Source organism: Hibiscus syriacus, unplaced genomic scaffold, assembly GCF_006381635.1.
Source record: "Hibiscus syriacus cultivar Baekdansim isolate YM2019G1 unplaced genomic scaffold, ASM638163v2 tig00002237_pilon, whole genome shotgun sequence".
Lineage (NCBI taxonomy): Eukaryota > Viridiplantae > Streptophyta > Magnoliopsida > Malvales > Malvaceae > Hibiscus > Hibiscus syriacus.
The window spans coordinates 7,185,205-7,197,845 of NW_024061918.1; the positions used below are offsets into that span (position 1 = coordinate 7,185,205).

The 12,641-nt window shown below is 33.8% G+C and overlaps 1 protein-coding gene across 1 annotated transcript; it reads left to right on the plus strand.

Annotated features, from left to right (window-relative positions):
• Window positions 1-10,813: 10,813 nt before the first annotated feature.
• LOC120140477 (probable acyl-activating enzyme 17, peroxisomal) lies at window positions 10,814-12,277 on the plus strand. The gene is made up of 3 exons (XM_039155466.1): window positions 10,814-11,144; window positions 11,677-11,806; window positions 11,921-12,277. The coding sequence occupies exons 1-3, from the start codon at window positions 10,894-10,896 to the stop codon at window positions 12,275-12,277; spliced, it is 738 nt and encodes a 245-aa protein (XP_039011397.1). The 5' UTR covers window positions 10,814-10,893.
• The last annotated feature ends 364 nt before the right edge of the window (window positions 12,278-12,641 follow it).

Genomic DNA, 12,641 nt, shown 5'->3' on the forward strand with positions numbered 1-12,641 from the left:
TAGTGTCGATACGGTCGTTCAAAAACTTATTATGAATTATGTGGGTTGCACACTTAGTGTCGATACGGTCGTTCATAAACATATTATGAATTCCATGGGTTGCACACTTAGTGCCGATAGTACACATAATAATGATATAAAAGGCAACATATGCATTTAACAACATGCATCTATAGCTTTTAATGTACATAATAATTGCACTCACCTGGTATGCCTCACTAAAATTCTGTAATGATGTTCGACTACTCGGCAACTTTATCCTTGCCCGTTTTCTTGCTTGACTCTGGAGCTTGGTTACGATCTACACAACCATCCATTATTACACATACCACACAAATGTTAGTATAATATATAACATTTATACTTTAATAATACTCAAAAGTACTATTGTATTCAATTTCTATCAAAATTCATCCTATCTACAACACTCCTAGCTCAATAGTATCAGTACCCCTAGTATGGTATCGATACTTCTATACTGTGGTACCGATACTCCCTTCAGTATCGATACCATTTATGCATTCTGGAATCCATGGTATCGATACCTTCCTCTTAGTATCGATACCCACAGCAGTATCGATACTAATTGCATCAGTATCGATATTGTCCATCCTATTTTCCCAAATTTAAACCTATAGTATCAATACCGTTCTTCCAGTACCGATACCCTTACTTAGATTTTCCATTTTTCAGCTCGATTTTTACCCAAATTTCATTTAAATCTCTTACTTTTACCTCCAGCAATACCATTAAACTCATCATTACTTAGCCCAACTAACTTTCCTTCATTAATCTTCCTATAACATCTAAATTCTCTAAAGAACACTCTAAACCAACAATCACACTATTTTTCCAACATGTTTTTAATCATATCTAAGGCTTCTAATATTTTATTTACTTCTTTGACAAGTCTTACTTGTAATCCTTAATAAAAACTCATATTTCATCATATCACTCAAAAACCCATTTTCTTCAATTTCAATTAATTCACTAATCACTTGGTTTTAATGATCCTTGAACTCTCCTTAAAACTCTATATCACTTTAGGTTTCAAAACTAACCCATAAACTAAAGGAAAAACCACTTGAAGAAAACTTACCTTTGCTTATGGGGAGAACATGGGCAACGGAGAAAAAGAATGAGAAGAAGAAAATAACTTAGCATTTTAACTTTTCCCCTTTCTCTCTTAAATCCCTAATAAAAAATGAATTTTAAATCCATTTCCCTCTAAAGTACCAAAATGCCCTTTCATTCTTCCATTCTTACTAATTGGTCTTAATCAAATCATTTCTTATACTTTACTATTTATTCAATTTAATCCTCTAAATTTTAAATAATTTTAATATAATCACTGACTTGATATTTGGGGTATTAAAATTTCCCCTTAAGAAAATTCGTTCTCGAATTTAAAGAAGTACCTGATACGAAAAAGTGTGGAAAACTACTTCCTCATGTCCTCCTCTCTCTCCCAAATAGCTTCTTCTACCTTATGGTTTTGCCAAAGTACTTTAAATAGAGGAATCTTCTTGTTACGCAGTTCTTGGCTTTCTCGAGCCAAGATCCACACTGATTCTTCCTCGTAAGTCATATCTGGTCGAATCTCTATTTCCTCTGGTGTGATAATATGGGATGGATCTGATCGGTACCTTTTGAGTATTGATACGTGAAAAACATTGTGGATATTGTCAATATCATGAGGCAAAGCTAATTGTTAAGCTACTGGTCTGGCCCTTTTCAAATCTCATAAGGTCTAATGAATCTCGAAATCAGATTTCCTTTGTGCCCAAACCACAATACTGTCTTCCAAGGCGATACCTTTAAAAATAATTTATCTCCTACTTGAAATTCAATTTCTTTTCTTTTCAATTCAACATAAGATTTATGTCGATCAGAGGTTATCTTCAGAATATCTTGGAAAGTTTTCACCTTCTCCTCAATTTCTTTCATCAAATTCGGGATAACCAGGTCTTGATCTTTTAATTCAAACCAATTTAAAGGTGTTTTGCACTTTTTCCTATACAAGGCTTCATTCGGAGTCATTTTAAAACTCTATTGGTAACTGTTGTTATAATCAAATTCCGCTAAAGGCAAGTACCTTTCCCACGATCCTTTGAACTCAATCACACATGCCCTTAACATATCCTCTAATACATGAATAGTTCATTCTGACTGCCCATCTGTTTGTGGATGAAAAGTTATGATGAAATTCAATCGAGTACCCAATACCTCAGTAAGGACTTCCAGAATCTTGAAATAAACATTGGGTCTCGATCGAACACTATTGACATAGGGACTCCATGCAGCCGAACTATCTCTTATATGCATCACTCATCATATTTATCCATCGAATAATATGTTTGTATAAATATGAAGTGAGTTGTCTTGGTAAATCTATCAACAATCACTCATAATAAGTCTTTCTTGCTAGGTGTTAAAGGTAGCCTTGTAACAAAGCCCACAGTGACTCGTTTCCCCCTTTCATTCATGAATCAAGATTGATTGAAACAATCTAGAAAATACTTGATGTTCAACTTTTCCTTTATTGGTACGTTAGATACTTTGTCACAATTTCTGTGATGGCTCTTTTCAAACCAGGCCACCCAACCTACTCTTTAAATCTTGGTGCCTCTTGTTTCCATCTGAATACATAGTCAACGGACTTAATGCCCCAAAAAGAATATCTTTCTTAAATTCTTCATTGTCAGGAATACAATGTCTCCCATGATAATACAAACATTCGTTGGACCTGATCTCAAAAGTCCTCAATCCCTTCATTTTCTCCTTATACCACTCTTATCATGAAATGTTCATCTTTCCTATCCCAGGTTCAACTCTTTTTGAGTCAACAAGTACTTTAGCCTTTTGTAATTAGCATAACTATAGCACCGCTTACCATATAGATAATGGCATCAAATCTTTAAAGCAAACTCGAATGGTGTCAATTCTAAATCATCGTAGGGTAATTCTTCTTGTGAGTATTTAACTTTATCAAGGCATATGCCAAAACTTTATCTGTTTGCATAAGCACCTTTCCTAAGCTGTTAGGAGAGCATCACTAAAAACCACATAATCTTTACCCAACTCAAGTTGTATAAACACTGGTGCCTCTATTAAAATCATCTTTAGCATTTCAAAAATCTTCTGGCTTGGAATACACCAAACTATCATCTATAAATACCACCACAAATTCGCAAGGTCCATACCAAGTCTGAAAAGTTATCTTTGATATATCCTCCTCTTTAATCTTTAATTGGTGGTATCCTGACCTAAGGTCTATCTTAAAGAACATTGTTGTGCATTTCTGTTGATCAAACAAATCATAAATCCTCTTACGTATTCTTTATTGTTACCTTATTTAAGTGTCGATAATCTATGCATAGCCACATAGATTAATCTTTCTTTTCACTAATAACACAAATACTCCCCAAGATGAAACACTCGGTCTGATGAAACCTTGATCAATCAACTTTTTTATTTGAGCCTATAATTCTCTTAACTCACCAAATTCATTCGATACGAAATCATAGAAATATGCTCAATACCTTGATAACCATCAACCTTGGATTCCACCTCTCGATCTGGAGGTAACGCAGGTAATTCATCTAAAACGTCATCTATAAATTCCCTAGTTGTAAAAATGTCATACAATTCTACTTTAATCATTTGAGTATCTATCACATTAGCAAGAAAAATTATACATCTTTCTGACATCATTTTCTTCACAATCATTGTCGATATCACCTTGGGTGATGATTTTGCTTTCTCTCCAATAAATATAATTTCTATATTCTCTGCATCTTTCTGAAATAATTGTTTCTTGAGACAAACAACCTATACTCAACATGATCTTAACTCTTCAAATGATAATTCCATCAGATTCACCAGGAACATAGCCCCTAGAATCTTTATCGACTATTTACTACCTGTCCAACTCACACTTGCACCATGACCCATAAGGTTTACCGCTATCATCTCACTCGAGATTAAGTTGAATAGAATAGTTATTTTAAAATTTCTTATTTCCTTCTTGAGGATATCCGTATAACTTTTTTGGATCCATTGAAGATATTCTCGAGCAATTGAAACATTTTCTATCTCAACTATGAAAGTCTAAATATCCACATCATTTAATAAGAAGACTCGACAACTTTGTAACAATAACTTCATAACAGTTAATGCTAAAAATTACACTAGTAAACAAATTTACTCTTTTTTCCTATCATTACAAACTTGACACTTTTCAAGTCCTCGAGAATTAATCTAAATTCTAAATAATAATTCATTGTAGCATGGAATGGGTAGACAAACCATTTTCAAAAATTACCTTCTAAAATTAACTCTATCAAGTCCATAAAACTTAACATTTATTCTCAAACAAATTCATAAACATTTGATTCACTAATAACTCAGATTTCTATAAACTTTTATCGGACAACGTATTTATCGCTTACTCACTTCCTCTAACTCAAATTAACAAAGCTTTAAACAATTTAATGCTTCACTTAAATATTTTAAATTATTTAAACTTACATGAATAAACCTCAGAATCATCACTAGATTTAGAAATCTCCTCTGGATCCTCATCCGATTCAACTTCTATTGTAAACCATTCAAACTTTTTAATGGACTCCTCAAATGCAGAAATTTCGTTAAACGCTGGGGCATTCCTTTCACATAATGGAGGAAAATCTCTAACAGTTTCTACCCTTCTAAGGCGTGATACTGAAGTCATGTCGGATTCTCTTGGGTCGTTTTTTATCTCGACCTTCTTTTCAACATTATCAACTTTCTTACCTTTAACTTTATTTTTCGACATCTAAACACAATTAAAATCATCTTACATTAATAAAGATTAACTTTACTCCCTTATAAGCATCATCACAGTATATATACAACTATTAGTAAACTTTTGACATCATAGTCGCATGTATACATTCTTAACAAAATCAATACTCGTTTCATGTCCAGAAACGGATAAAACCTGTAGCTCCGATACCAATAAATGTAACACTCATTTCCCATATATGTTTCCGTAGACGAGTCATAGATGTCACATGACTTTTGATACATTCTCGATACTTGAAAATCAGTCAAATTTTTATTTTCTTTATATAAAACCATTTAATAATATAGATTATAAGACATTCTTCAATTATATATATATTAAAAAAGTTACTCCAATTATCAATACTAATTCATGTTATCCATATTTAAAATCAATTAAATAGATCTAATAGGACATTCATAAGTACATGCCACTAAATTAAGTCAAAAAATTCATCATAGGATGTCTTAATGATATTACAATATATTCCTTGATGCTAGGAGTTGCTCAATACTCTTTACTTCTAATCTCGGCTTTTACCTACGCGAGAAACCAACAAACACTAAGTATTTACTTAGTGAGGCATAGTAATACAAAATGAATTATACTTAAATATAAGCATATGCCAAATTATCAAAATACAAATGAAAATTGTATAATATTTTTTTGGGGGTGGGGCATAGCCCCCTCTTGTCCCTTATGCCTTCTGCCATTGGTTGTAGGGATTATGAAATTCAAATAGAAAAATTACGTTTTAAGTATTGAGTTTTTTTTATTTAAAGTTAAAGAGGTGCCCGATTAATATGGATTGAGTTTTCAACGTGATGATCGATAATGTTAGATAAGCAATTAACGAGTCAGGTAAGCTTTTCGACACCCATGTTAAAGGCTATTAACGAGTCGAGTGATCAATTTGTTATAAATCGATAACATTAATGATCAATTCATTAATTTTGAAACTTTAGTAAGGAAAATAAAAGCTTACTCAAACAGTTAGGGCAACTAAGGTAACCTGGGTATAACCTAGCATAACTGGACTCACTACGGTGAGGTCATCCTCCCACTAGATGCTATCTTGCTTGTTCTCTAACCAGAATGTTACGCGAAGGCTTATTGGTCAACTACTATTTTTATTTAGTATGTTGCTCCACTCTTTTTACTCGTTACTGAAGGTTAATTTACTCATTCTCTGCCTCTAGCGAAGTCTCTACGCGTTCTCGGGGTTTTACGACTATTTCTGAGGTTGTTGTTAACTGACTGTACTATCCATTAGCCCAATGGCTAACTCGGGTTCGACACGGGTAGTGAAATTTTTATCGGACTCATTGAAATTCCTTTCAATACCCCCTCAAATTGAAAAGACGACTCGAAGCCCATACTTTTCACTATTTCTGAATTTGACTTGCTCGTTATACCATTGGTCAATACATCCCCTACAACGATCCTCTTTCTCAACCAATCTCTATACGTGCTCAATTGAAGAATCCTGAACGCGTTATACCTACTATGGTAACCTCGATTGTAACCCACTCCTACGAGTACATTCGAGCCCCTTTGGCCTTTTCCAACTCTCACAACTAAGTCTTACTAATTCAGATCGTTCTTATCTCTTTCGGGCTCGGGCCTTAACTGGGTTAAAACTAACCATTCAATGTGAGCAGTATCGATACTCTACTTGTGAAAAGTTGTAACACCCTAAACTAGTACGACCCACAATCGATTGATCAGAGTGCCACACAGAACCACCGGAGTGGTTTACCAAAAATTTTCTTTACTTGCTCAATTAAAACAATCATTTAGGAACACTCATCATGAAATAAAACGAAAACATTTATATAAAGCGATTTACAATTAGGAGCTCACAAAATAATAAATCAAAATATACAAACCATCATTTAAAATAAGTTATAATTAGAATATAAAAAATAGGGTTTACAAATATACATGCCCTCAAGGAAGAACTCGTGACATACTCTGATCTGAATCTGATATGGATCTAGTTTGAACAAAATCTCCTCAATAAATACACCTATAAATCTGCGTAAGGAAACTAATTCAAAACGATGAGCTAACTAGCCCTGTACCAACTAACAACTAAACATATTAAAAGTGTTCATTTCATGCTCAAGCTAACTGATAAAGAAATATAATAGTGTGTATACTCGTATACCCACTCTGTACTTTATGGTGGACATTATGGTGCGACCGAGGGATTCTACATCTCAGAGCTCACACACCCCTCTAATCTACTGAGGATAAGGCTTGGAATCTTTACGTCGGACACAACACCCTCGACTAACCCACCCCTTGCGAGTTTCGGACCTTGCACCATAGTTAGTCAGCTTAAAATGTCTTGCGCACTATATAAGGATATCTGGACTTATTCTATACTTCGACACCTATATATTTGCTAAAGGAACTTGAGTGTTGTGATCATTTCCCGAACATCAATCAAGGCTAGTTATATGTCACCCTAATTGATCTCGTTTCTATGTGTGATTAATCATTATTAATGTTTCCACTTGAAATTTTATTTGAAAGTAATCATAGAGTTCTTGAGAAACCTCATAGTACACTTAAAATTTCTAGAAAATAATGTTTGAAAATTTACGCTGGTAATTCAGTATTTTTACTATTCTTTTAGTATCGATACCTCACCATGGTATTAATATGAGTTTTAGATTCGATGTTTTGAAAATATGTCTAGTATTGATACTCCTATGAGTACCAATACCAAATTTGGCTTCGATGTCTTCAAAAGTACTCTAGTATCGATACTTACCCTTGGAGTATCGATATTGGACCTTGAGTATTGATACTTCTTTTGAAACTTAAACAATTTTAGGCTGGTTTGAAGAACAATATCGTTATTGTTCTTTCAGTACTGATACCCTCGCTGGAGATGGACCTATTTGGGCACTCAAATTCACCCACATTACTACTTTGAGGTTCCCAATTGTTATTAGTGTCTTATGTTATCAATAAGGGTCATAAATAAGGCTTTAAAACATATTAAAAACATAAATTATACCATGGAAATGCTCATCAAGCTTTAAACTCAACTCATAATCTATCTTGTATTTGTAATGACTCGCTAAAGGTCTAAAGAAGTTGTAACTGTGTTAACAGATTTCCCTTGTTGTTAAAGCTTCTCCTAAATCAACTAGGAGTCACTTTTTCTTTCCCTTTTGCTTTAGAACTCTCTCCTACCTTATTCACTAAACAAAGTAGAAAAAATAGATTACTAACTCAACTAGGTGTTGTATACAATTTAAATACACTCTCTATAACTCAAATCTACCCAAAATTGATCTAGAATCCATAAATTTTCATAACCCTCTCAAAAACCCATTTTATTTTCCATGGCTAAAAACATGAGAAATGGATCTTGAATTGAAGCTAAGAGAATAAGGATTCATAATCTCACCTTAGTTAAGCCAAACTAGATTTGAAATGCTTAATATCTTGGTTTCAGAAAGGAAAAGCAACATAAAAAGATGGAAGGAAGAAGAAGAAAGTTTGGTGAATGATGATGGGAGTAGTTCACGTAAACACCATAAAATAAGGGGGTTAGCTTTCAAAACAACAATGGAAAAATTGCACCTTTAGTCCATCTATTTTCCATTTTTTAACAAATCCAACAACCTTTAAAAATTCTCTTGGCCCAACTAAAGCCCAATTGCTACTAAACACGATCCAAGCTATTTTAATAGGTCATTTGGGATCTAATTATGGGTCTTAGGTTGACCCAGACTACTAACCAGGATTCAGGGTGTTACACAAATATCGATATACCTATGAGTATATGTACCAAAAATGTATTTTGTTTATGAAATTGAGGCTTAGTATCAATACTGCCACCCTAAGTATCGATATTGTAGGTGCAATATCGATACTCCCCTTGGCAGTATCAATACTCCTAGCTTGAAATCCCTAATTTTAGCCTCAATTCATTCAGTATCTATACTGTTCATCTCAGTATCGATACTCAACCCCAAAAATGGTTATTTTAAGCTCAAGAAACACTTAAAATTTACCCTAAATGACTTAGTTTGGTTTCTAATCATATTCTGAAGCTTTAGGGAGTTAACTAGGGTCTTAAAGTAGCATAAAAATGTCTTTTAAACCTCTAAAATGTGATTTGATCATATTATCAAATATAAACCCTAAAATGCTTAAATACTCAAATCATAGCAAAACTTTCATACTTATGGAAATCTTAACACTCCAAAGGATTAGAAATACACTACCTTGGAGTTAGAAGCCCGAAATGAAGCCCCTTGATTAGTCAGAATCATTTCCTTGGTGATTTTGGTGGAAACTCTCACTTTTCTCTTCCCAAGGCTTCATTCACTATAACGACGTTGTTGAAGGAATTACGAATGAAAATAAAGCATGAAAAGGCTTAAACTCTTACCTAGGCTTAACCCTCGGAGAGTATAAGATGAAAAAGAAGAAAAATGAGAGAAAATAAGGAGAGAAGAAAATAAAGAATATAAAGCTTTATCTTTTGAAAATGGAGAAATAACGCTTTTGGTCATTCCTCATTTTTCTACTAATTAAAAATCTCATTTTAAGAATAATTGGGCTTGAACCCCACCCAATTAAGCCCAACGAATTAAATTATAAATTTCACATGTCCACTTACCTCTCGGGTGAACCTTAAAATACTAACCCATACTTTGGGGTATTACACTTAGTGACAATTTGTGTAGTTTACCCAATTTTATAAGTATGATTGTTGTCCGATTTACGTGGTCCGTTTGATCGATAGGGAGTTTTAACTTTTAACATCATCTCCAATCACCATTTCCCTATAGAGGAAAAAAGTCAAGGAAAAAAATCCTTACATTAATTTAGATCATGTTCAAGAACACCTTTCAATCTTATACAACCTAGGGTATGATTTTAATCTTATACTAATATTTTTGGGATGAAGAAGGTCAGTAAAATCATAAATAAGGGAAACCCTTTTTCCTCACCATTAATTTGCATGGTATTCCTTGCCTAAGGAATTGTTTTCTAACAATAGGTGTCTAATGTTTTCTTCGTTATATTTTTAGGTGTCTACAGATTTCTCCGTTACACATTTAGGTATCTATCATTATTTCTTATTTTTAAATTTTTAATAATAAAAATACTTTTTATAGAAAGAAAAACAATTAACAAAATCAACCCCTCATCGTTCTCCCCCACCGCCGACTTCGAAGGGTCACGGCCGATCGAGTTTTGTTTTGAGTAGGACAAAAAATTCACCAGTGATGACCGTGTAACCTACGGAAGGCTATAATTGTCGAAATCGACTAAAAACAACAATGAAAAATCTAGAAATTCGGTGACCCACGATGATCGATGCAGTTTCATGGTGGGTGGAGATTGAGTTTTGGTTGCAGCAACAAGACAGTTCTGATGGTGGGAATGGTGACGACCATGGTCGATCAATTTTTAAAATTTTATATGCATGACACATGTCAGACAATGGCCAAATTTAACAGTTATTATGGTCCATGCATCTAAAAGTGTAACATTAGAAACATTATGCACCTATTGTTAGTAAAAAAATTAATTAGACACCAAATCGTATTTTGAGGTATAATTTAAACACTAAAAAGTTTATTAAGCCTTTAAAAACCCAAATATTTACATTTAAGCACAAATCAAGTTACTTCTGTATTTAAAGAAATAATTGTTATTCACATAGATCTCAAATTCGTGCACGAGAGATTACAGACTATTTGAGTGTTCATTATGAAATAGCTGAGAGCCTTTAAACCAGATAATACTGCATGCAAGTATCTTACATTAAAAAAATTATATATATTTACATTTTATACAGCCACATCAGCACAATTCAAATACAATGATTAAATCCGTTAATACAATATAGTAGAGGGAGTAGTGATAGAATTTGGCCAATCAAAGTAATATTAAAAAACGTCAGAAGTTGCATTGTTTTAGGAGTACATGCAAGACCAACTTTCAAAACATATAAGCTCATCAGCTTTCGACACTGAAGCCTCTGTCATCTCTTTCACGGTCGAGTCCAAACAAAACTAAAGTTAAAAAAAATGTACAAGTCTTTGGATTCCCTGTCCTTTAAAGATGTGGTGGCATCGGGGATTCCGATTGAACTTGCGGGAGAAATTCACCGGAAGGTGACGGAGATCGTTCGTAATTACGGATCTGCCTCGCCGGAGACTTGGAGCCGAATTTCCAAACATGTCCTTACCCCTACTCTCCCTTTCTCTCTTCATCAACTAATGTACTACGGTTGTTACAAAGATTTCAAACCCGACCCTCCTGCTTGGATTCCCGACCCGTGAGTATTTTTTTCCATCGTTATAGTATTTATTGTTTTACTTTGATATTCGAGTCGTTGCCCTTTTCCTTTAAATTGATTTACAGATTCCACCCTTTTTTTCCTGATAGTTCAGTTTAATTTATTTATGCAAACATTGAAAAAACTCTGATTTGATTGAGTTAAAAAAAAACCATATACTTTTGTTTCTGCGCACTGAACTGGATGAGTAATATTCTGTTTCGATGTGAAATCCTTTGAGAAGAAAAAGGGAAGTCTAATTTGCTATTGAAAATTATATTTCTTTGATAGAATGCAGTAAAGATAATAATCGAATATTAATCTGTTTTAGCTAATAGATTTCTTCTTTTTTTCTTCAATGGCTTGCTAGCCTAGAATTGCTCCAACTAGATGGTGCAATGGTTGAATAATATTTTAGCTTGTCACGTAGATGAATCACAAGCTATAACCCCAATTTAGGAAGAATTTTCAATTGCACAAGGTTGGTTTATTAGTACTGATTTCTTTATTCTGTCAAATCATGTATGGAAAGGGAGAGTGCATTGTTAACAAATGTTGGGCGTCTGTTGGAGAGGCGTGGAAAAGAACTCCTGGGCTCCAAATACGACGACCCTATATCTAGTTTCCCTCATCTTCAGGAATTTTCGGTCTCAAATCCTGAGGTATGACTGTTATGATTCCAAGGTTGCATTTTTAAAAACATAACATAATGGTATTTGATGATTTTGAATTTTGGGTTAGTAGTAAACAAATATTGTTTCCTATTGATGTGCCAGGTTTATTGGGAAACTATACTGGATGAATTGTGTGTATATTTTTCGGTTCCTCCTGATTGTATCTTACAGAGTCCCTCTGAAGATAGCTGCATATCGAATCCAGGGGGTAAATGGCTTCCTGGAACTTTTCTGAACCCCGCGAAGAACTGCTTGGTTGTTAATAGTAAGAGAAGTTTGGATGACATAGTAATAAGATGGCGTGATGAGGGAGGGGATGATCTGCCTGTGAAAAGCATGAAACTCAAGGAATTGCAGACGGAGGTTTGGTATGTTGCTCTTCATCTCATAGATCCAGTGTTTGTTCATAGTTGCTTCTATTATCATTATTTTTCTTTCGGTATGCATAATTACAGTTAAGATAGTTTGTCTTGGAATCTTCTTTCAAAATCTTAAAAGCGAAATTTATCCAGACTAAATGAAAGTGAAGTTCAGAATTAACTAAATGGTTTTACTGGATCCTTACATTCATCACGGAAGTAATGGAAAGCATAACATGAGATGCTAGCAAGTACAAACAGAAATGGTATCGAGTAGTAATGTCTTTTGTTAGTTCCCAATAAGCTGCAATAAGATTAAACATCAGTGGCCTTGTAATTTCTGTGTTTTATGTTGTAGATGCAATTTTGTTTTTTTATAAGAATTGGAGGTCTCATTAAAAACTCCCTTCGTATTCTTCCACATACTTAGAAGTATGTTGAAGAACATTGGAAGAAAGAAAAGA

What these genes read in the sequence shown, in the direction of transcription:
- LOC120140477 (XM_039155466.1), top strand. Translation starts at nt 10,894, where the DNA reads ATGTACAAGTCTTTGGATTCCCTGTCCTTTAAAGATGTGGTGGCATCG. An exon ending in CCTGCTTGGATTCCCGACCC is followed by an intron (nt 11,145 to 11,676) that starts GTGAGTATTTTT and finishes ATGTATGGAAAG; the next exon opens with GGAGAGTGCATTGTTAACAA. An exon ending in TTTCGGTCTCAAATCCTGAG is followed by an intron (nt 11,807 to 11,920) that starts GTATGACTGTTA and finishes TTGATGTGCCAG; the next exon opens with GTTTATTGGGAAACTATACT.